Here is a 25,251-nt window from a genome sequence, read left to right as displayed (position 1 = left end):
GTTTAAAAGAGAACTGGATAAATTCATGGAGGTTAAGTCCATTAATGGCTAGTAGCCAGGATGGGTAAGGAATGGTGTCCCCAGCCTCTGTTTGTCAGAGGGTGGAGATGGATGGCAGGAGAGAGATCACTTGATCATTACCTGTTAGGTTCACTCCCTCTGGGGCACCTGGCATTGGCCACTGTCAGTAGACAGGATACTGGTGTAGATGGACCTTTGGTCTGACCCAGTATGGCCATTCTTATATTCTAACAGGATTGGATTTTTGGTGTCCTAAGAGATTTGTGCATGTTGTTTGATTAGCTGGTAGCAACAGCTAATTTCCTTTGTTTTCTTTCTCAGCTCTTTCCTGGGGTGGGTTGTGTGTGTGTGTGAAAGGGCTTGAGGGTACTCCACAGGGAGGAATTCCCAAGTGCTCCTTCCTGGGTCCAATGGGGTTTTTTGCATTTGGGTGGTGGCAGCATTTACCAAGCCAAGGTCAGAGAAAAGCTGTAATGTTGGGAGTCTAATACAAGCCTGGAGTGACCAGTATTAATTTTTAAAATCCTTGCGGGCCCCCACCTTCTGCACTCAAAGTGACAGAGTGGGGATTCAGCCTTGACAGCCTCCCAGCTCAGGTAGAGCAGGTTGTGCTCGCTCTGCTCAAGTTAGCACGCTAAAAAATACCAGCATGGACCTTGTGGCTCAGGCTAGCCACCTGAACTATGACCCAGTGTGGTGGGTGGGCTCAGAGTTGGTGGCTAGCTCAGGCTGCAGTCTCCACACTGCTATTGTTAGCAGGGCAGCTCAAGCAGAGTAAGAGTGAACCTGTCCACCCAGGCTATGACGCACATTCCCAGCTGCAGTGCACACATACCCTGCTAAGGATCCTGAACTCTACCATGCTACTAATAATAGAGAGAACCAGAGGACTAATAAGATCACATGGTTACATAGGTTAACCCTGTGCAAAACATTTTGGTTCAGAAATGGTTCCAAATGATATGGGACAAAATCCAGTAGTTAAAAGTGTGGGTTCCACTCAAGACAGTCCAACAGGACCATGGTTGCCAACCCTCCAGGATTGTCCTGGAGTCTCCAGGAATTAAAGATTATGTCATGGGATGAAACCTCCTGAAATACATCCAACCATAACTGGCAACCCTAAGCAGGGCCCAAAGAATTGGTCAGCCATGCACAGGCCAGGAATACAGACTTTCTGCAGCCCCATCACAGCTCACAGAAATCTGGTGGGTCACACATTAGGCACTGTAATTTCAATGTTTTTATATCAACATTGGTGTTTCAGGACATAAGCGTTTGGTTGTAGGAAGAAACTTCTCCCATAGGTGGGTTATTTCATAACTGTCCATTATGCAGTGTCTTGCATCCTTCTCTCAAGTAACTGATGCAGGCCGCTGGTGGAAGCAGAATGCTGGACTACCTGGGTTCCTGGCCTGATGAGGTACAGTCATTGCAATGCTCCTATCTTTGGATGCCAAGGTCCTAACAAAGTTACTATCTGTGGGCTGTGTGAAGAGGGGTATTCCTGCTGGTGACAGGATATGGGGGTGTTACAACCTGTGTGGTGCGGGGAGCAATGGGGGAATTGTCTATTTTGGGGGGGGACAGGGCTGTTAATGGTGTTACCGTCTATGGGAAAAAGGCAATGGAGGCGCTGTCTAGGGGAGGGTGGGATAAGAGTTAGGGGGTGCTGCTGTCTCTGAGGGGTCACAGAGGGGTTGTTTTCTAGGGCAGGAGTTGCTCTGTGGGGGATGAGAGGGGTGTTGCTGTTTGGGGGCAGGGTGGAAGAAGGAAGGTGCTATGGGGGTGTTGTGTTTGGGGGCAGGGCGGGAGAAGGGGCTATGTGGATGTTACTGTTTGGGGGCAGGGTGGGAGAAGGGGCTATGGGGGTGTTGCTGTTTGGGTCAGGGTGGAAGAAGGGGCTACAGGGGTGTTGCTATTTGGGGTGGGGCAGAAGAAGGGGCTATGGGGTTGTTGCTGTTTTGGGGTAGGGTGTAATAAGGGGCTGTGGGGGTGTTGCTGTTTGGGAGCGGGGTGGAAGAAGGGGCTATGGAGGTGTTGCTATTTGGGGGCGGGGCGGAAGAAGGGGCCACGGGGGTGTTGCTATTTGGGGTGGGGCAGAAGAAAGGGCTATGGGGGTGTTGCTGTTTTGGGGTAGGGTGTAATAAGGGGCTGTGAGGGTGTTGCTGTTTGGGGGCGGGGTGGAAGAAGGGGCTATTAAGGTGTTGCTGTTTGGGAGCGGGGTGGAAGAAGGGGCTATGGAGGTGTTGCTATTTGGGGGCGGGAGGGAAGAAGGGGCCACGGGGGTGTTGCTATTTGGGGTGGGGCAGAAGAAAGGGCTACGGGGGTGTTGCTGTTTTGGGGTAGGGTGTAATAAGGGGCTGTGAGGGTGTTGCTGTTTGGGGGCGGGGTGGAAGAAGGGGCTATTAAGGTGTTGCTGTTTGGGGGCGGGGTGGAAGAAGGGGCTATTAAGGTGTTGCTGTTTGGGGGCGGGGCGGAAGAAGGGGCCACGGGGGTGTTGCTATTTGGGGGTGGGGCGGAAGAGGGGGCTATAGGGGTGTTGCTGTTTGGGGGCGGGGTGAAAAAGAAGGGGCTACGGGGGAGTTGCTCCCAAGGGGGTTGGCAGGGAGAGGGCCTGGGGCGTGTTGCTGTCTGGAGCCAAGGTGGGAGAAGGGCTGGGGCTGTGACGGGTCGTAAGGACGAGCTCGCCCGGGGCTGTGGGGCCGGGGCCGTTCACACGCACAGGCCGGGATGCTCAATACCCATGTTCCGGGTCTCCATCACTTCTCCCATCCTGACCCCGCTCCGCCGCTGCGGCCCGGGATCAGGCTCTGTCTCCCCGCCCGGCGGCCCGGACCTGCTCCCGCTCCGCAGCGTGTCCCTAGCGGAGACGGCGGCAGTCCCCGCCCCCGCCGAAGCGTGCCCCCTTCCCCCGCGGGTTCCGGCTCCTCCCCCGCGTGACCTGAGGCCGCCGGGTGGGGAGGAGGCACCGAGCCAGCCGGGCCCCAGTGCGGCGGCGGCGGCGGCAGCGGGAGGAGGCGGCGAAGCAGCGCCGCGCAGCCCGGACCCGCCGCCGCTCGGCTCAGCCGCCAGCCGGCTCCCCGCGCCCGCCCGCTCATGCCGGTGTGGTGCTGCCGCTGCTCCCTGGCCCGCCACTTCAGGTGAATCCCCACCGTGGGGTGGGGTGGGGAGGGCCCGCCGCTCTGTGGGGCAGGGCGCCCGCGCGGAAGCCGCCCGCTGAGCCCCGCTGCTGGGTGAGAGAGAGGCCGGCGGGATGGCGGGGGCGCGGCGATGGGGAGCGTGAGGGGGACACGCGGGGAGAGATGTTGAGGTCGCGAGGGCAGTGGCCGTGATGGGGGGTGGGGAAGTGGGATCCCCGGGGAAATGGCCGTGATGTGGGTAGGGGTGCACGGGGGGGGGGGGGTTGCGAAGGGAATGGCCGTGGTGGGGGTAGGGATGTGGGTGGGGGGGTCACCAGGGATGGTGATGGAGGGGTGGGACGTTGGGGTCAGGATGGGCTGTGATGAGAGTAGTGGTGGGGGGGCAGGATGGTGGGGTCATGAAGAGAATGGCTCTGATGGGGGTAGTCTGTGGGGGGGGGGAAGGTGAGGTTGTGAAGGGAATGACCGTCTCGCAGGTAGGGGACAGGGAGATGGGGTTGTGACAGGAATGGCTGTGATGTGGGTAGGGGCAGGGAGGTGAAGGAACAGGGATGGAGTATGAGCTAAATAGGGGTGGGAGGAGACAGGAATAGGGGGCAATGGAAGAATGTTGGGGAGATAGGATTTGGGAACCCTGGGTGTGGTTCGGGGTGGGGCAGAGACAGGTGTGTATTAATGGGGGTAGAAGGCCATCTGTCCAGTAGCCAGCCTATGTTAGTACTGACTCCATCCTCTGGCTCTTCTGGTTGTGGAATCACACATGCTTATATGTGCACAAAAATGGGGATGGCTAAGATTGTGTGCAGAAAATAATTGCATGCTATTTTTAAGGATGCAAATTCAGAGTATTTTGCTGAATATTTGGATCTCTTTGTAATTTTTTAACCATAAAATGTTTTTGGTTTTTTTAGGGAGCTATTATTTGTATGTCCACCCCCACTCCTATTTTGTCTTGTATATATGGAAAAATATATCTAGTAGTTAAGGCATAGGACTGGGAGTCAGGAGATCTAGTTTCTGTTCCTGAATGTGCCACAGAAATTGTGTAATTGGACAAATCACTTAAACTCACTAGCTCTGTTTGCACTGAACTTTATTCTCAAGCTTCTCTCCATTGTAACTTCACTGGTGCTAGCAGTGGTGAGCGCATTAGTGTAGACTGACTGCTGATGTTTATACAGCCCTGTCATTTAACCTTGTTCAAGAGCATGTCTAGACGGTGAGAGATTGTAAGAAAAAGCTCGATTTAGACAAGGCTGTAGTGCCTTTGGCTCAGTGTGCTCAAGGTTTTGGTGCATTTACTTAACTGTAAAGTAGGTATTATAATAATTACTGTGGGTGTTGGAAAAATTAATGTACGGTATGCTTGTAATCTTTAAATTTTGAATAGACTGAGACATTTAGAAATCCTGCTATAAATAAACATTTGTTTACTTATTACTTTAGCACTTTAGATTAAAAGTAAAAGAATGGAAAGGTGGAAAAAAATTATACTAGTCACTACTTATGCTGTTTGTATACTTCTATTTCAACTTGGACAGTGAAAATCAGTGAAGTAGTTTTCACATTTGTTGATTCTCCCTTTTATTTGTGGGTTTTTAGTACTGCAGTGTCTGGGTTTCAAACACTGGATGGGATTTTTTTTAATAACTATTTTCAGTGGATGTTTGTTTAAAAACATTTTTATTGGTGCTAAAGTTTTTAAAAGCTTGTTTTTACAAAATTTAAATTTGAGCCTATATTTAAGTGGAGAATAAAACCTGTATTTTATCTCCCACCCAAGGTTGGGCTTAGCAGAAGTATTTTTCTAAAAATTGTACTGGAATAGGAATCATTTAAAACTGGAAATTATCTATTGAAGAAAGGGGTGGCTTAAATTAAGTTTTCACTATTTTAAAATTTATAGCGATGTGTAAGGCATCCTTCTGACAAAACCATGCCGTGTCCAGTTAAATGATAGATGTTACAGAAGAATTTGATATTATTTGGTCTGGAAAAAAAATCTTGATTTATATTTTATATTATTTATATATAATCTAACTTTTTCCTTGACTACTTTTCTGCATTAATAACTAAAAAATAAAAAAAAAACCCTAAAAGTATTAGCTTTCAGTAAATAAGGAAACTAATTTTAAATTTGATTATCTGAAAAAAACATACTACTGGTTGCCTTTGTTATGAACATGATAACATTATTTGGCCCTGACTCTGTAACTGACAAACCATTGTGCCCACTTGTAGTTATGCAGGATAAGAGCCATAGTCATGTTATCAAATCCCCCTCACCCCCGAAGTTGTCTACCAAGGCTACAATGATATATGTAAACCTTGTTACAGAAAAATTGTTTTGGGATTTGCGTTCATATTTTGCCTAAGATTAGAAAGGAGATGGCATTAGTTACTCCGTAGTTAAGATCTCATTGAGATTTGCACTTAAAGTAGAACTAAATTTGCTGTTTCACATTGTAATGGTTAAACTTAGTCTCCAAACCTGACACGATAACTCTTCAGAGAACAAAGTAATTTTCTATGTAATATTTTAGTCAAATATACTAACTTAAGTAGAGGATACACTTTTAATTGGTCCACTTTTGAATTTATCATGTTTTCTTCACATTTCTTTTGGTACCTCTAGCTAAACATTCATAGTCCCTACAAACTCCAAATGTGTCTTTTATGTTCAAATAACACTACAGACCAGACACAGATCACTTCTGAAATTTTATAATTAATCACATCATTAATTTCTTTTAATCAGGCTTTTGAGCCTTTGGAGTTGACTGATCATATCCATCAGCTACTTCTGATATCCGAGGTAGGGCTGAAAGGGAGAGAGAGGAAGCTGGGTGTGAGTGGGGATGTGAGGAGACAGGCATAGCAAGAAAGGCTTTGGGGATGCTAAGGGGTTGAATGAAATTTTGCAGAGAGAAGGTCAGCAGGAATGCTTTGAATTTGGTTTTATTTGTTAGGTCGGAATTAGAGTTTCTGCATATTATGTGTGTGTGTAGGTTTATTATGTGTATGGTTGGCATTAGGGCTACATAGTGGTTGCTCGAGATGTGGATGGAGATGTATGGAGTGTGGTTGGCTGCAGTTAGCTGAGCAGGGGGACTGATGAGTGGAGTATAGGTAATAAGTTGTTTAGCTGCTTTCTTTTTCTTTTCCTGGTTTGTGCTGGTGCACTCCTACAGTCTTAACTCAAAGTTAACAAAGATTTTTTCTGTAGGATATAAATTAAAAGTTGGATTCAGTTAAATATTTAAAGAACAGTGCTTTTAGTTTAATTTTAATGTACTGTTCTGTGTTACCTGGCTGATAAAGGACCAGAAAAAACACATCTCAAATAGTTTCTATCATGGGATAAACACAGTGAATATATGGTGTTGCATCCTACTAATGAAGAATCCACATCATCAAGGACACCGCAGTCCTTCTGTTTTGGCTGGGAACTTAGAACTTCAACCCAAATGGTACAGTGCAGTATATTTGAATCTTAGAGAAGAGTATCTGTATACAAGATACTGCTGCCTAACTAAGGAATATGTTATGCACTTCACATGCGCACAAACACATCTTGGTAACACCTTATTACTTCTAACATTATGGATGCCAAAAACATAATAGGGGAGACAAAGGATAGTTAGATTTAAAGAGACACTGCTGGTTGATTTAGGCCCACAATTTAGATGCGTAAAAACAAGTTTTTGCATCATTTAAAATAAGTAAAAATATTCTCATGGTTTTCCTTTTAAATATTCCAATGTAAAGTTATTTTTTAAACTGAGTCTGCAACAGTGCTTGGAAATCAAACTTTGCAGCACTATGCAAGTTCATTTGAGAACAAATATGCTCTTGGAGGAGGAGTGGGATGAAACTTATCTATTTTTATGTTCCAAGCTGAATGAAATGCAAAAAAGCATTTTTTTTTAAGGAAGCAAATAACTATCATCACGGTAGGCTAGTGATACTATAACAGTAATTGTCAATTATAGTAGACTCAGTAAGACAGTGAAGCTCTTTACTCTAGGTTTCTGGGGAAAATAGGTGGAGAGGCATTTACTAGCATTGTTCAGCCATGCCGGAAGAAAGACAGGAGACAATGGATATGGTTTAATTAGTCAGCAACTTTATTCACTTAAAATATCTGGGAGTACCCACCTGATTGGGAACGGGTATCATGTTTATAGATGATAAATGTCTGACCCTAAGCTTTGGCATTGCTGAAAGCCTAGTAGGCAGTCATTGCCAAGAAGCAAATATTTATTACATTTGAGGTATTAAAAGGGTGTGGGGAAAGCAATAGTTTAAATCACTAGATTTATTATCAGACACTGAATTTGAATGAGACACACATTAGATTATATTCTGCAGGTCCTTTTCTTTTGCTGCCTGTATCCTTTTGTGGGCTTTTTTGGAGGAAATGTTTTTTTTGCCCATTATTGTAGCAAAGAAGCAATATTCAGTGTGGGAAAAGCTATACTGAAGAATAAAATTCTGTATATGAACTGATTAGTGTTTGTTTTACTTTTGTGTAATGCAATCAGAGTTTTTTTTTATCAATTTGACAGTTTTAAGGCAATGATCCAATAGCGACTTAATTTTTGAAGAATGTGATATAATGCTCAACTGATGTTTTTTCTCCAATAGAAATTACAGTGGCCCTGAAAGCGAGGGACAACTGTTGAGCTCCTTAGTGCAGCATTTTGGTGACAGCCTTGGGAGGAAAGATAAAAGAATGCCCTTACTAGAAGAAACCACTCTGACTGGGGACCCGCTCCTGACTGTGCCAATAGTGATAATAGGTGAGTTATTTCCAGAGATTATTTTGTGTTCTCTGGCACTACCATTACTTTTTAAGAACCAGGAATGCAAATCCATTTATAATTAAATAACTTGGTGTTGCCAAATGATAACCCATCTCCAAGGTGAAGGCGTTTATTATATGGATACAATTAGTACAGTTTACTGTATTACCATCAAGTTGTCTTTAAGTCAAATGACTGGTTGTCATTGAAATGTATTTGAACTGAAAATGCTTATTTTACTGGAAGATGTTGAGACAGCAGTGTTTGGGAGTGGATGAAGAATTTGTTGGCAGATATCAGATTTGAGTGCAAGTAGAGATTTAGGCCCCAATTCTGCAATCTGATATACTTGAGCACACACTTATGTCTGTATGAAGTCCTGCTTATGTCATTAGGACCGGACATGGGGAAGGCTTTGTTTGAAAGGATTAGACTGGAAGATGCAAACATTACAGTTAGGCAATTTGTGTACAGTACAGTTAGACTTACAATGTCTCAGTAACTGTATCAGGGTGGATTAATTTAAATCAAAATCGATTATTTAACTCACTGTAATCATCATTTAAATCAGCAAGCAGGAATCAATTAAAATTGATTTTTAATTATCTTTTGCATTTTACTTTTTACTTATTTTCCTAAACAAATAGGATTTTGATTTTGATTTTCATTGGTTAATAACCATAAAACATGGTTTTGCAACTAAAAATTGCCGCTACACTAAATGTGATCTTTCTTTTTGCAAGGAAGATATACTATATCTATAGACCTCTATAGACATTTAAATAATTATATAGCTTAACTTACATTTATTCAGATTCCTCATTTTTACATTTTTTATTATATTAGAAAATGGTGTATAATGCATTTCTTATTTACTAGCTGATTAATTTTTTTTACTTGTGATTTATGTCACACTCTAGGGTGGAAATTTGAGTTCAATTAAAAATGCCAAAACAACATTTTAAGTTAGTTAAAATAACTACTTTACACGTGCTGTATACATAAGAAAAAAGCTATCAAAAAGCTTATCAAAACATGTTTTGCATTTAAAACTAACTGATTTATTAAACCAGGGAAGTAATATCTGCAGTTAGTGAATTCAGCTGACTGTTTCTTGTCATCATGTCCTTTGATACTTCAGAACTAGTAGAACTCATCCTCTCACACCTAGTTTTTATTACTAGATGGGAAGAGAAAATCAGCTTTCCTGCTTTGTCAACATCTGTTGGTTTTTAGCTTTGAACTATCATGGAACTCAACTAGCTGAAAGAAATGAAATGAAGAAAATATTCTCTCTGCACCTGCAGAAGAGTCTACAGCTATCAAAAGCTGTTTTAGCACTTCAGCAGACTGTGGTTCCATGTGCTTAGCCAGTAACTTCAACCTGTTGGTTTGACTTTCTTCAAAACTTTGGCAGAAAACATATACTGCGTAGGTTTTTGTATCTAGTTTAAATTTTAAAAATTCAATGTGTGTTTGGATTAAAAAAAATTCAGTGATTTAAAATATTCTGAACTGTATTTATTCATATGTTTTTATGAAACAGCAATCACTGTAGTGTCTGGGGTGCCGTAGCAATTAAAATCATCACACCATAAAACTGATTCTTCACCAAGATAATCAGTTAAAGTTGTTAAACTGTTTTATCAAGTCTACAGTTTATTAAAGGGTTGTACTATAAAGATTGCCGAATGACAAACTGCCAGAGGAAATAAATTCTTCAGGAGTGGATCCTGTGGATATGACCACACTGCAATAAAACACCTGTGGCTGGCCTGTGTCAGCTGACTCGGGCTATGGGGTTGTACAGTTGCAGTGTAGATGTCCGAGCTCGGGCTGTAGCTTGGGTTCTGGGATCCTCCCCACCTGCTGAATTGTCAAAGCAAGGTGCTGAACTCTATCTCATCTGATGCATCATTATTAGGCAAACATAGTGCCCATAATAATATGTTAACCTGGAGATGATAGAGGCATCTGTTGCTGTGGTGAGTTTCATGCCTTACAGGAAGAGATAGTGTCCTGGCATTCTGCCAGTCATGGTCCAGGACTGCCATATGGTTCCCGATTCAAAACTTGCACTGGTTTTCAATAATTGTGTATTTTGAAAGTATCTGTGCTAAGTACTGCTGCTGCCTTCAGAACTCCTCTACTTGCCCACATCAGATGCAGCATCCATGACTTCTTCTAGTGAAAAATAAACGTTTTTATCCCAAATATGTCCGAACACTTCTTTTAATCATATATTTTAGAACTGGAAATCTTATAACTTGATCCCCTCAGTGGACAGCCTATTATCTCTAATATGCACCTGTTGCAAGTAAGATTTCTTAAAATAAATAAATAAATAAATAATACTTTGGTAAGACAGAATAAAAGAATGGCAAGTTTGTTCACTGCATTTCATCTTGATCTTTCTCCAAGTGCCTTTATGCTTTCTCCCATGCTGCCTCTTGTGACTGAAATGATGTCCCTCATCATGTATGCCATGTAATCTCCCTGTTTTCCTTCCCATCCCTCATTCATTGCCCATCTTTCTATTAGCTTCCCAATGTTAGGACATGTCTACACTTGCCATTTAAAGTGCAAAAAGTCCCTTTTTTGCGCAAAAACCATGGGAGTGTCTACACTTGCCAATGACTTTTTGCGGTGATACTCAGAAGTTTCACCGCAAACCAAAACCACCTCCACGAGAGGCGTACAGTTCTTACTGGTGATACTTTTGCAGTAATGTGCAATGAAGACATGTTCTTCCTGTTTACAAAGCTTTTAGCCTCCAGAGGATATTCCACAGTGCCTAGGTGACCACTCTGGCCAGCGGCTCTGCTGCTCTGGTGCCAGGTAAACAGACATCCACCCCTCCCCCTGTAAAGCCCTGGGAACTTTGAAACTCCACTTCCTGTTTTCTTGGCAAGTGCTCACTTATCTGGCCAGGTGACAATGGCTGTTCCAGGGGGCAAATGATCCCCTGCTTGGAGCAATGCTGAGCTAATGCAGCTGATCAGTATTTGGGGAGAAGAGGCTGTGCAGGGACTCAGGATGCCTCGCAGTCACGCCCCCCCTTCCCTCAAGACATATCCTCAAAATGGAGAGAGCTGGACTGTGGGACAGCTGCCCTCGGTACGCTGCTCTCATCCCTGATGGAAGTGCTGCAGATGTTAACGCAATCTGATGCCTGTGGAAGTAAGTGAGAACACAAACCAGTGCCTTTCTTTTCCTGAAAGAAAAGGAGTACTTGTGGCACCTTAGAGACTAACCAATTTATTTGAGCATAAGCTTTCATGAGCTACAGCTCACTCTGAAACCTTTCTTTTACTGGTTCCCTATCACTGGTGAAACTAATTACACTTGCAGAGTTTTTGTGCTGACATAGGCTTAGTGTCTTCCCAGTGCATAAATTTAGTAATAAAACGACTAACATGATGTGTTCGTTATGCAGTTATCTTGACCTTGTATTGTCCTTTCCTTAACCTACCCTTGCATAATGATAGGTTTCAGAGTAGCAGCCGTGTTAGTCTGTATTCACAAAAAGAAAAGGAGTACTTGTGGCACCTTAGAGACTAACCAATTTATTTGAGCATAAGCTTTCGTGAGCTACAGCTCTCTTCTGTAGCTCACGAAAGCTTATGCTCAAATAAATTGGTTAGTCTCTAAGGTGCCACAAGTACTCTTTTTTCTTTAATCTACCCTGACCTTTGTCTGTCATCTTTCCCTATCTTATGTGTAATTTAGGACTTGATCCTGCAAATCCTTATTCATGCAGATAGTCCTTGTTCAGATAAATTGTGCTGTTGGGACTTGGAGAGATATTTTAGGGTAACTTACTTTTAAGTTACTAATTTTTTATTCTTTGCTGCCACAGTATTAGCAGTGCTTTGTGTTCACAGTTTTGTATCCAGGAATTGGTTTTTCTATTTGGCATTTATTAAGTAGAAGAAAGGTAAAGAAAAAGGGGAAAACTCAGAAGATGAAACAAAGCTTCATTTACCAAAATCCCTCTTGTTGTAAAAAGTGTTTTACTGGAGAAAAATCTTTCAATAAATGTTTCTAAAATATCGGTAAAGGGACACCATCAATTTGAAAACTTTGCACCTACTTTCATTAAAAGTAACATCAAAGATTACTACTGCTGAGCGATGGACAAAGTCTAAGACAAATAAGAAATAGAATTAATCAGAACAGGTGGGGGTAGGTTTACCTTTTTGATAATTGAATTTAACATACACACCTCTAAAAGCCAATGTAAATATAAGTGAGGCAATATTTCTCCTCCTTCAGATTGGCAATAGAGATGGTTCACCACTCTGAGAGAAGCCAATGTCTATACTCTATCCTGTTCTGTTCCCTCCCAATCTCTTGGGGATCAGGAACACTTTTGAATTTGATTTATTTGAACAAGTTTCTGCAAATGCCAAAGTTCAAGATAGTCCTGTCCTCCCCCCAAATCTCAGATACTTGCTGTGCTAAACAAACACCTTAGCTTTTGAACTCAGTCTATTTTGCCCAGAATGCAGTTCATTCTCCTGTAAACACAAGTTCCCTTAAATTCTGATTCAAAAAACAATTTTTGCAATAAACAATTTTTGCAATAAACAGTTTTTACATTCATTGGTTCACAAAGCTGGCTATTTGCACGACAGTGTCTTAATTTATTATAATGAGGGTTCTTTTGTCATAGATTGCTGTTGACCAAGACCCACTTCTGCCATTATGCAATCAGCCAATATTTATATAACTAGACAAAGGGGTGGTTGAAGTTTAAAATTAAAATGTATGTTATTTATTTATACAACAGTAATATCTAGATGCCCCAGTGAGGATCAGGGCCCCATTTTGAAAGGCACTGTACAAAAATGTGATTCCTGCCCTGAAGAGCTTACCATCTAAAAACATATTTTTAAAAAAACATTTGGTCAGAAAATCATCCGAGGCCCATCTATATAACAATGTTAATAAAGTCAGGGGGCCCAGTTGTGTTATGTTGTGCACAGGACTTCGTTTTCCCTGTAATTGGTTAAATCTTTGACCCAGTCATGGGGACATTCTTGTAGTGTAGCTGAAACCTCAGTGTGTCTCTGTAACTAGGTTTATTATTATTATTTATAGGCCTGTACTACTGATCTTCTATTGCTGTCAGTTACTCCATTAGTTTAAGTGGCAGAGGTCTGTGCAGTGGATCTAAATGTGAAGCACTTGAATATTATAATGAGTGTCATATAAATGCCCATGAGGAAACTAATAATTCTGTCTTCAGAGTAAAGTATGAATAATGTGCAGTAAATAAGGCCAATATTGAACAATGAGGATAAAACAAAATATTGAATAGTTGCTCATTAAATGAGCACCATCCATCCTGTATACTAGATGAGGCAGGGATGCTGTGGAAAAAATAATATGTAATCATGTAATTAGAGAATATATCAAATGCATGGGGGACCAAATTAAGGTTGCATAGGCAACTGTAATTCTGGCTTCTCATAACTTTTGAGGGTTGACTTTGCAAACTTAGAAATATGTTAGAAGAATGTTACTATGTGTATATGTGTATTATGCTACAGTAATGTTTAGATGACAATCAAATCAAGGTCCTGTAGTGCTAGGCACTGGCGATGCATGTAGTAGATGACTGGCTCTGATGTTTAACTTGGTTACAGAGACACTTAAATCCCATCCACTTTGCAATTTTCTCTCCTATTGTAACCACTTCTCAAACAACTCTGTTGTAATCAGTTCTGCTGATTCTACTAGTTATAGTATTGTCAGGGCAGTAATGTCTTATAAATCAGCTTGAAAGGTGATGCAATTGAACTTGCATTTGAGACCTTTATTTTGATATTGTCACATTTTGTGGTGAGCTCCTTTTCTACTCTTTTTCAAACCAGTTCATATTTGTTGTCACTAAGGGCATGGCTACACTTGCAGATGTAGAGCGCTTTGAGTTAAACCAGCCTACATAGAGCGCAGTAGGGAAAGTACTGCAGTCTGTCCACACTGACAGCTTCAAGCGCACTGGAGTGGCCACTTTTGTGGCACTTGCAGTGGCATTGGGAGCGGTGCATTATGGGCAGCTATCACAGTATGCAAGTGGCTGCAACGTGCTTTTCAAATGGGGTGGGGTGGGGTGGAGTGTGACAGGGAGTGTGTTGTGTGTATGGGGGGGAGAGAGTGGGTTTTTGGGGGGCTGAGAGCATGTCAGCATGCTGTCTTGTAAGTTCAGACAGCAGCAGACCTCCCCTCGCTCCTCTGCCTCTCTCTCTCACACACAGCATTCCGCACTAATGGTTGCTTTGTCTCGGAGCAGATAAGCAGCCAGCTATCAGAAACGGAGCTTTCAAAGGGCATTCCTACAGCCAATTCCAAACAATAACAAGAGTGGCCACTTGACTTACGGGGATTATGGGACGTTTCCGGAGGCTGATCAGAGCGCAGTAAAGCAACACCTCGTTCACACTGGCCCCACGGCACTCCAGTGAGAGCGCAGCAAATGTTATTCCACTCACCGAGGTGGAGTACCAGCAGCACTGTAGCTGCGGAGTCAGAACGCTCTATGTGCCTTGCCAGTGTGGACGGGTAGTGAGCTAGTGCGCCCGGAGCTCCTTTATTGCGTTGTAACTTGCAAGTTTGTAGCCAAGCCCTAAATGGCTTTGCTAACCATAGAAAGAAGGGCAAGTAGACAAAATTCACCGTCTATCAAATTCCATTGCCAGATGGGATATATATTGTGTTATAGTTTGAGTGACCGAGTTTTTTATTTTAATCAGTCCTACATTGACCTATGCTGACATACTTCTGGTTTTAGATTTTCATAAGCTTGTGCTTTATCAGGAGTTCCCTCCACCCCAAAAAAAGTTTGAGACTGGCTTAAATATCATGTTTGTACTCCTACTCTTCTCTTTTTAACCAACTATTCTCCCCTACCACCCAAAAAGCATTCTGCTGGGTTGTTTTTGAAAAGGTCCCTAGTGCTAGGATTTATTGTAATGTGAAGATTTTAGAGTGTAAGCTTTTCTGAGTAGGGATAGTATGCTATATGCATAGCACATTTTGGGACATTGCTACAATATAATCATTTTGCTACTTCTGTGGTAATAAGACTTCTTAAAATGTTTGTTAAAATGTTTTAACTTTTGTTTTTAATAGGGAATGGACCTTCAGGAATTTGTCTTTCTTACATGCTGTCTGGGTATAGGCCATATTTGTCTCCTGAAGCTGTACATCCAAATCCCATTTTGCATAGTAAATTAGAAGAAGCTAGACCTCTCTCTATTGTTGACCAAGTAAGTTTTCACTAACACTTCATCCAATTGTTTTCCTTTAACAAACCAAACTAGTAAACACTTTGTTTCCTTTTATGAGCTTCTTAAGATACTTTATAATAATTTAAGATATGTAATGTCATTGGCATGCTCTTAACCTGCAAAGAACTCAAGACCTACACTATTACTCCTTGAGGGAGGCATGGTATAAGCATAGTATTTGGAGCCAGCAACTCCCATTGTGGCCTTGAGCAAGTCACCTGATCTCTCTCCCTTCATTTTTCTCACCTGTAAAATGAGGATCATATTTGTAAAGCAGTTTAAATGTGTACAGTGCTAAATAAGTGATAACTATTAATACAGAAATTTAAGAAGGCTACTCTATGGGGATCCAGCATACTTTTTCCAGTCACAGTTAAAATATTTAACAAGTTGTTAATCAACTTTCAGCATTTTCACTTGCACAAAAATAACACTGAATTTACTGGGCTAATTTCAGTTATGCTGTAAAACTATTCATCTCAAAGTAGGTGCTGTTTACGTCTTCTAATTTATAGTCTGAATTTAATTTAATGATGATAAGCACTATGTCCATCAGTAAGTAAGTGACTGGGCTCTTAGTCATGTACTGTTATGTACATTTCACTGTAAGAGTGTATTTAATCATCTAATGTAGGGAGGGAGAAATAATCTGGGTAGAGGAAAGAAAATAGGAAGATTTGAATTATGAAGTAGTTTTGTTTTTAGCATCACTCAGGTGCCAACTTTGTAGGCCTCAATGACTCCAGGTTTGATTTTGGCAGGAAAGCAATTTGTCTTTGCTGCTGGCTATAAATGCTGCGTATGCATCTGTGACTTTGCACCCCCCCCCCCCGAGTTTTGTCCAGATTTTGGAGAATAAAATGTCTCCTTGCCTTGTCAACAAAATTGTGTCTAAAGTCTTAGTTTTTCTTTTTGGTTAGTTGAAAAGTCCTTTGCTAAGCTGATGTTTCTGGCTTTGAAGACATAGCAGTTAGGTGGATGCTGAAAAAGGAATGTAAATATTTGTAGGATGCAGGGGTGAAAGTAACATTAAGTACGTATTGGTACGGGGGCCCGGCCTCAGGTGGAAGGGGTGGGGCCGGGGATCGGCCCGGGCTCCGGCCGCTGCTGTGGTAGCAGTGACGGCGGCCGGGAGCCTCGGGCCCTTTTAAATTGCCAGCCCTGGGGCAGCTGCCCCTATTGCCCCCCCGCACCCCGGCAGCCCGGGGCATGCAAAAGGCGTAAAGACGTTAAAGCACTGCCGTGGTAGCCCTTTAATGCCGGCTGTGTACAGGCTGGTATCGGCGGCAACTTCTTACCAGTAGGAAGTTTTATAAAATGTCTGTTAAAGGAAAACTACATTGTAAAATAGTTTCTAATTAATCTGAAAAGTCTAGTAAAAAAGAATAAATAGTATTGAAATAAATTTGGGAATAGCCATTCATACAGGACACTGACCTCTTGACATGATAGAAGTCATCTAGTCCCACCCCTCGACAACGGGGGAGTAAGTATAACCACACAATGATGGAGTGTGATATAGGGAACCTGTTCATTTTATGGTAACCTCCATTTTTTAAAAATATGGCTGACTTGTCCTTTTACTAATAGGACTTAATTTACAACAACTTTTAAACTTACCAGTTTTCTGTATGCTCAAATAATGAGTACAATCCTAATTTATGTTGTTAGAGTCAGACTCTTCCTGGGAATGCAAACCATCTCTAATTAAGAGGAACTGTCCTTTATCTTTTTTAAAAATATCAATCTATTTTGTCCTGCTAAAAAGTTTTCCTAGTGAAATGTATTTCAGTAGAGTTAAAAGGTGTCTCCCTGTTTTTCTTTCTCAAATGTCTCTATTGATAGTTTTCAAATATTGGCAGGTATTGATGTATTAAAAAGTGAGCTCCTATTGAGAAAGACAGTAACACCTTTCACAGTTATGGCGATACTGAAACAGTGACAGGTACTGTATCTAAAATTGCTTTGAATATACCATTATAGTAAATATTTTAACTAAAGTATAGCTAATTACTGCAGTTTTCCTTAAGTTTGATATTTCAGTAGTGATTTCCAGTTGAAATTCTGTCTGCACATGAAAACTATACTGTATGATAACAGTTGCAACAACAAGGAAATCTTTCTTCTTAATATAGGATTTAGAATACTTGTCAGAAGGTCTTGAAGGACGTTCTTCCAATCCAGTTGCAGTACTTTTTGATACACTGCTTCATCCAGATGCTGACTTTGGCTATGATTACCCACCTGTTCTGCACTGGAAGCTAGAACAGCATCATTATATCCCACATATAGTGCTTGGCAAAGGACCACCTGGTGGAGCTTGGCATGTGAGTAAACTTTTCATTTATACGGGCATAAGCTTTCATGGGTAAAAAACCCACTTCTTCAGATGCATCTGCCATGCATCTGAAGAAGTGGGTTTTTTACTCATGAAAGCTTATGCCCAAAGAAATCTGTTATTCTTTAAGTTGCCACCGGACTCCTCATTGTTTTTGTGGATACAGACTAACACAGCTACCCCTCTGATACTATTCATTTATATTCCTCTAACTTGATGGGTTTGTATTTGAGGGTTTTCTTAGGATGGGGTTGGTATGTAGATGTTAATGGGAATTGCAGCTTCAGCCTTTTGACCCATCCAAAGCCCGAATTCTTTGACAAGACCGAAAATGAAGGCCTAAAATATATTCAGGAAATTTAAAATGCTGCGGGATTCATTTGCTAGCATAAATAACTCTGTTACTTCAGTTTCATGATTCTTTTTTTTTTTTTTTTGATGTAAATAATGGTCAGCAGTAAAAGTTAGGGGACGCTACATTTTTGTGGAACATAGATAAATTTGAGACTGAAATGAGAGCATTTGTGAGGTTTTGTTGCAGGTACACAGCAGCTCTACAGGCCCCATTACGCCTGCGTGTGAACGTATTAAAATGGAAGTGTTCCTAGTATGTTTCCATATTTTTATGCTTCACTGCCAGACTACATACAGCATTTTGATTAATAAAAAACAACTACATTGCTGACCTAACTGTTGCAAGTCTGATTCCGAATTTTACTACCAATATCCCGGGATTCTGTATTCTGTCTGCGTCTTGTAATAGACGAGTAATTTACAAAAAAAATTCTGTAATTTTAAAAGGATATAATCCTTTTAGGTTAAATCCCATGTTTGGTGGTTGCTGGTTATTTTTAACTGTTAGAAAAGGCAAGTGGTGTTGGGGTTTTTTTTTCAAATGGTAAACACATCAAATGGATTTTAATGTATCCATGTCCTTGTAGCTTTGTGAACCCAAACAGCGTGGTACTAATATATTAGAATCAGAAAGTGAAACTGTCCTTTTAGTTTTCAGTCTTAACAGAATCCTCTTTATGCATTATTAGAATTCAGTTTTGATTCACTATACTTCATGTCCATGACACAGTAGTTTAGTCTTGGACTTTTTAATTTTTTTATGTTTAACAGTTAAAAAAAAAGCTGTTATGAGGATCTTTGAAAACGCCTACTGTAAAGGGCAGCCCTAGCTTTTATGGAGGATGCTTTCTGTGTCATCAGTAAGGCTACATTTTAGTCTCGGGTATTTTTAATAAAAGTCATGGACCGGTCATGGGCAGTAAACAAAAATTCACAGCCCATGACCTACCTGTGACTTGTACTATACTCTTGACTAAATCTTGGGCGTGCTGTAGATGCACTTGGGGGGCTGTGGATGCTGGGGGGTGGGGAGAAGGGCAGTTCAGAGTGGGTGGCCCAGGGGTTTGCATGGGGGGGGCAGCCTGGGAAGCGTTGGCTGGGGTGGCAGCATGGGGCACCACGAGTGCACAGGGGGTGATCAGAGGAGCTAGTGCTGGGGGCAGGGGGAGGAGGGTTGGCAGGGCTGGCAGGTTTCCTACCCAGCTTCTCAAAAGCGGCGATCTGTCCCTCCCTACGCTCCTAGCTCCACGTGCTGCCAGCTCCGCAGCCCCCATTGTCCGGGAACTGCGGCCAATGGAAGCTGTGGGGGTGGTGCCTGTGGGCGGAGGCAGCGCGCAGAGCTACCAGTTGAGGGAGGGACATGTTGCTGCTTCCAGGGAGCTCCCCCAAGGTAAGTGCCACCCTGAACCCCCTCCCACACTCCTCCTGCTGCTGCTGTGGGGGTGGTATGGCCTGAGATTGCCCCAGCAGCAGTCAGTGTGATTGGCCCAGGAGCTACTCAGGCAGCCCCAACTGCTTCAGAAATCATAAAGGAAACGGAAAGTCAAGGAATCCGTGACCTCCCTGACAAAGTCACAGCCTTAGTCATCAGCAGATGGCAAGGACTGCAGCAGATGGAAGAAGCAATATAGGCTACCTAAAGACAGGGCTGTGGCTGATGCTTGTTCCACTACCACTGTCATAATTTCAGGTAGCTGCACCTCTGGCCCCGTCGGTGATCTGCTCAAGGAATGCCCCCTTAGGTGCTGGGCCTCTAACAGTCACCTCTCTCTGGGCAGGGCCCTACATTCCTCTCCCTCTGTTAGCCGACGACCAAGGATGTTTGGTGAGGTGCCAGCTATGCCCGTTTATACCATCCGTGACTTTAACCGCTAGGACGCACTGTCCCTTCGCGGCGGGCAGCCCGGGCTAGGCTGACGGATGCCCCAAGGTCCTAACCACCCGTGACTTTAACTGCTAGAGCTCAGAGCTCCTTCGCAGCGGGCAGCCAGGATTGACTGACAGGTGCCCCAAGAGTTTGCCCCGTGGAGGCGGCACAACTCAACGCTAGGCTCTTAGTACTCTCACCTAATGGCCAGGCTTTAGAGCCAAAACGGCTGAGGTTCTTTAATTGTGTTGGCTGCTTTACAGTAAACCAGAGAAAACAAGTCAGGCTTATGCACAAATGGTTACCAAAATTTATTAAGCTAGATTCTAATCATGTGGTTACAAAATTGCTAGTGCCTACTTATTTAAATGTAGAGATGTTACACACACAAACAAGTTACAAAACTGAAGCCACAATCCCAAAGAAAGAAAACAAAGTATAGAGCTCTAATTCAAAATATGTGTACACTAAAGATAGGAGATCAGGTGTGGGTGCTGCTTACCCTCCTTGCATCTCTCGATTCCAGCGGTGCCACGCCAGGATCGGTCACTCAATTCCACGGAAAGACTAATAAGGGACAAGCTGTAGGGACCCTCTTAGCTGCAGAAGCCTTGGGAGGCTGTCACTTATCTGACCAGCAGATAGATAGTGAAAAGCACTCAAAAATCATGGTGCTGTAGGTCCCCTACTTATACCTCTGTACTCCTTTATTCTCTTTCTCCTTTCTTATGCCAAATTGGGGCTGGTCTGTCGGGGTGACGCCAGCTTTCGCAAGAATAGTTTACACTTGCAAGGGAGAGAAACAATAAGTTTCAACTACTGGACATTTCTTTTATCAGGGTAAATATTTTCCCACCTAGGATGTTGGTGTGTGTGCATCACGCTATTTAGTAGGGGCTAAGAGCCATGTCTGTCACAGGGCCTCTGCCTGCTGTGAGCTTAATCGTCCTATCTGTTCCCAGAGGCACATTGTAGCAGCACACCTGTGCTTTCACAGCTTCAAAGGCTGTGCTGGAATATATGTTAAGTGCCCTGTTCCGGCTTCCTCCTGTGTTTCCAGCAATGCTGGTCTGAGTGGGGGGGGGGGGGGGGGCTGGCTGTCTGGCTACACCCTCCAGACCAGGGCTTTAGATTGAAGCCCCTGGCAATTCAGTGATTATCCCAGCAGGTCTGACCCAGCTGAGCATCTGCAGTTTCACACTTGCTCTCTCAAGGGTGAAGACACTGGTTCACCAGTGACCAAACAGCCTTATGCAGAGCACAGTATGTTTATTTTTAGGACAGAAGCATTACAGAGAAAACCTATCCTAAGCAACAAAAAGTCTAAATGCGTGCTTCAGCTTACTAGGTATCTCTCATCTTTTCTGTAGAGACCTTATCAGTTCTTCAAACCCTTCAGCGGAGTTTTTTCCCCTCTTGGTTAAAAAGTCACGTCAGTTTGCTGGATAAAAATGCACCCCTTCCCCCAGTCAGTTCATGCTGGCTTTTTATACCACAAGGTCTTTCTTTGTTTCCTGGGTCTCTTGAACCTGATCTGTATCAGTATATGCAATTCACCCCACGGGGTGGTACTTCTCTTGATTTATTTACCTGTCCCAGGATCTGCAGTAATTCCCCCTCACCTTGATTCTAGTTCCTAGATCAGGGATGGGCTTTTTGGTATGGAAATTGTATGGCAGTGCATGAATGCTCCTGAAATTGGGGTTGGGGTGCAGGAGGGGGTGAGAGCTCCGGCTGGGGGTGCGTGCTCTGGGGTGGGGCCAGAAATGAGTTCAGGGTGCGGGAGGGGGCTCCAGGCTGGGGTAGGGGGGTGCGCATGGGGGGTGGGGTGAGGGCTCTGGCTGGGGGTGCGGGCTCTGGGGTGGGGCTGAGGATAAGGCGTTTGGGGTGCAGGAGGGTGCTCTGGGCTGGGACCCAGGGGTTCGAAGGGCGGGAGGGGGATCAGGGCTGGGGCAGAGGGTTGGGGTGCATGCGGGGAGCTCGGGAGTACAGGCTCCTGGCGGCGCTTATCTCAGGTGGTTCCCGGAAGCAGTGGCATGTCCCCCCTCTGACTCCTACTTGGAGGCGCAGCCAGGCAGATCTGCTGCGTGCTGTCCTGTCCGCAGGCACTGCCCCTGCAGCTCCCATTGGCCCCGGTTCCCAGCCAATGGGCGCTGCGGGGGCAGTGCTGGGGGGGGGGGCAGCTTGCTGAGTGGAGGGCCCCTGGCTGCCCCTACACATAGGAGCTGGAGAGGGGACATGCTGCCACTTCCGGGAGCCGTGCGGAGCAGTCCCAACCCTGATCGAAGCGAGGCAAGCCCCAGACCCTGCTTCCCAGCGGGAGCTTGAGACCAGATTAAAATGGCTGGTGGCCCGGATGCAGCTCACAGGCCATACTTAGCTCACCCCTGCCCTAGATAGAGCTTGGTAACCCTCCCCAGCCAGCCAGCATTGCCTGGCTTGCAGAGGTATAGATAACATTTATAAATTTGATACAGTACTCTCAAACATATACCTATGTTTGACATATCTGTTAGAGAGATCATCAAAACTTTTTATAACCTAGATCACTAATAGAGTAAATGTCTTGCTGACCACTTCCCTGCTCACGTGCTGTGATATGACCCACTTCCTCTTCCGCTAGCAATTGCAAAACATTCCTAGGTCAGCTATAGCAATTTCTTATTTTACTAACATTACTTTTACATGTATTTCATATATATTTTTTCTATCTCTGTAATGCAGTTTAGCAGCTAGAAACAATAAGAGCGTCAGCCCATGCAAACAGCCAGCTCTTCATAAACCACAAGCAGCTCCAGACCACTTGTGTCCACAGATCACAGTTTAGGAACTACTGCTAGCAGCAACCTAATTGCTCAGGGCAGATAAAATTGATGGGCTGATATTTCGTTATCATTGATTGTGGTAACCTGTTCATTATCAGACTTGTAGCACTCTGTTTATTCTGAATTCTGTGCCAGGAAGCAAATTTTAACAGAAGAGGAACAAGAAATGCTCATCTTTAGTTCAACAGGGAACTTGCCTGCTGGCTATATTATTTTGCTAGTAAATATGGCTTGATAACTTTTATTTTATTAAGACTCTTTTCCATATCTCACCTCATTTTTTTTAGGATACTGTAGAACCCATTAACTAATTAATCTGTTTACATTCAGGGATGCGATGGTGTTCTTGTGTCTAAGCAACATAGCAAATTTCATGCATGTGTACACACCACCAACCATCAATTCAGTACTCTCTCCACCCAAGGTGATCTTGTGATCACAGCTAAAATCATGGAATGGTTAACAAAGAATTTGAAGTTAAAAATATAATTCATGCCGGTCAGCATGGTTTTATGGAAGGTAGATCTTGCCAAACAAACCTGTTGTCTTTTTTTTTTTTAAACAAGATTACAGGTCTTGTTGATAAAGGCAAATGTGTTGATATAGTATACTTGGTATTAAGTCAAATGCCTTGGAGAAATCCATGTGACATTTTGATTTAAAAATATGCATGATATGAAACTAACAGGACACACATTAGATGGATTACAAACTGGCTCACTGATAAATCTCAATGTGTAGTTTTTATTGGAGTCATCAGTGATGGACCCTGTTTCTAACCAGGTTCTCCAGGGAACTGTTCTTAGTTCATAGCTATCTAATATTTTATCAGTGATCTAAACGATGATATAAAATCTTTGGCGGTTAGGTTTGCAGAAGACACACACATTAGTGGAGTACTAAATAATGAGAAGGGCATGTTACTGTTACAGAGTGAGCTGAATTGCCTGGTTAAATAGTCACAATCCAATAAAATATATTTTATTTTAAGGTACTACAAGGTACTACACCTGGGAACAAAGAATGCAGGCTATGCCCAGAGGATGGGAGACTGTGTCTTGGAAAGCAGTGACTTGGAAAAGCTTTTAGGAGGGTCATTGTAGATAATCGCCTCAATATGAGATCTCAGTAAAATGCTCTGGTGAAAAGGGCTAATGTGATTTTTGGACGTATAAAAAGGGGGCTATCAAGTAGAAAAAGGGAAGCGTTCTTGCCTTTGTGCACAGCATTGGTTAATTCTGGTGTCTGCGCTTCAAGAAGGATGTGGAAATACTGGAAAGAGTTCAAAGAAGGGCCACAAAAATAATCCAGGGACTAGAAAGTGAGATTTAGGATATAAAGTTAAAGGTGTTCAACCTATTCATCTTATCTCACTCTGTCTAGGTACTTATGTGTGGAAAATGTATCTAATAATGTGGGAGGCTTTTCAAACCTGTTGACTAAGGCATAACAAAGATCCAGTGGCTGGAAGTTGTAATTAGACAGATTCAGTGTTGAAATAAGATGCATTTTCCTGGCAGTAAAAGTGTTTGAATATCAGGACATCTTACTGGGAAGGTGGTGGACTCAGGATTGCTTGAGGTCTTTATAATGAGATTAGATATCTTTCTAAAATACATGCTTTAATCCATCTTCTGGGAGGAATTCTATGGCCTAAGTATGCAGGGGGTCGGCCTGGACGGTTGTGGTGGTTCCTTCTGGTATTGGAGTCTGAATCCTTCTTTTCATTCTCTCCCTTCATGGGCCATAGGGAGAACGGGAGCTCTGCATTGCCCTTAATATGCTCATAATATTTACAGCTCTATATTAAGACTGAGTATAATCAAGTCCCTGGCTTCAGTCATTCACCTGCAGGGATCAGGAGGGAATTTTCCCCCCCCTAATGCACAGTTAGCCAAATTAAATATTCTGGGTTGGGGCTGGTTTTTTTGTTTGCCCCCTCTTAAGCATCAGGGATTGGCTCAAGCTGGGACAGGACATCAAATGGTGTGAACCAGTGCCTTGAACAACAGGGGGAGGGGAGGGGCCAGGGATGAGCCTCCCGGGCCAGGAGTTCAGGGGCTGGGCAGGAGCATCCCGTGGGCCATAGTTTGCCCACCTCTGATCTAAACTCTAATGATGGTAGTGCCTTACATTGTTTCTTCTTTGCTTATTTGGGATCTGTTTCTCAAAACACTCATCCTTTTATGGAGGGCACTGTAGAAGTGCAAAAGGTTATTACGCCTAAATGTGGACTCACTTATCTTCATTAGCCACCACTTGAATTAATTTCAACTTTCATGATCTTATTTTTGTAAATAAAGTGGAAATAACTGTTGAAAACGATCTTACAAAATGGTAACCCTTGGCAATAGTATGTATGTAGGAGGAGCAGTGCGGTTGAAAGGGAAGACAAGGTGCTTGTTTTTTCAGGGACATCCTTAAACAGTTTTGCAACACCTTTCTCGCATCCTAACATTATAAAAGTTGCTGTTTCTACCCCGTTGTTTTGATGTATCCGTATATTTATCCATAATAACGGCCAAACCACATCTGTCTCATAAATTCATTGCATATATTTCTCCACTGTTCCTCCATTCTAAAACACATTGAGTCCTTGCACA

General features: G+C 43.1%; 1 protein-coding gene across 2 annotated transcripts in view; it reads left to right on the top strand.

Moving 5' to 3' along the window:
* Positions 1–2,992: 2,992 nt before the first annotated feature.
* OSGIN2 (oxidative stress induced growth inhibitor family member 2) overlaps positions 2,993–25,251 on the top strand; it is a 40,636-nt gene continuing 18,377 nt past the window's right edge. The window contains exons 1-4 of one of the 2 annotated variants that reach the window (XM_073330623.2): positions 2,993–3,164; positions 7,812–7,966; positions 15,107–15,243; positions 17,400–17,591. In XM_073330623.2, the coding sequence (XP_073186724.1) occupies positions 3,121–3,164; positions 7,812–7,966; positions 15,107–15,243; positions 17,400–17,591 (528 nt within the window). In that variant the 5' untranslated portion in view covers positions 2,993–3,120. Of the gene's footprint in view, positions 3,165–3,190; positions 3,258–7,811; positions 7,967–15,106; positions 15,244–17,399; positions 17,592–25,251 lie in introns of those variants that run through there. The other variant, XM_073330624.2, reaches the window with a different exon arrangement.

The sequence above is a fragment of the Lepidochelys kempii genome, chromosome 2 (assembly GCF_965140285.1).
Source record: "Lepidochelys kempii isolate rLepKem1 chromosome 2, rLepKem1.hap1, whole genome shotgun sequence".
In the NCBI taxonomy this organism is placed as follows: domain Eukaryota; kingdom Metazoa; phylum Chordata; order Testudines; family Cheloniidae; genus Lepidochelys; species Lepidochelys kempii.
This window is presented reverse-complemented; position numbering and strand designations above follow the sequence as displayed.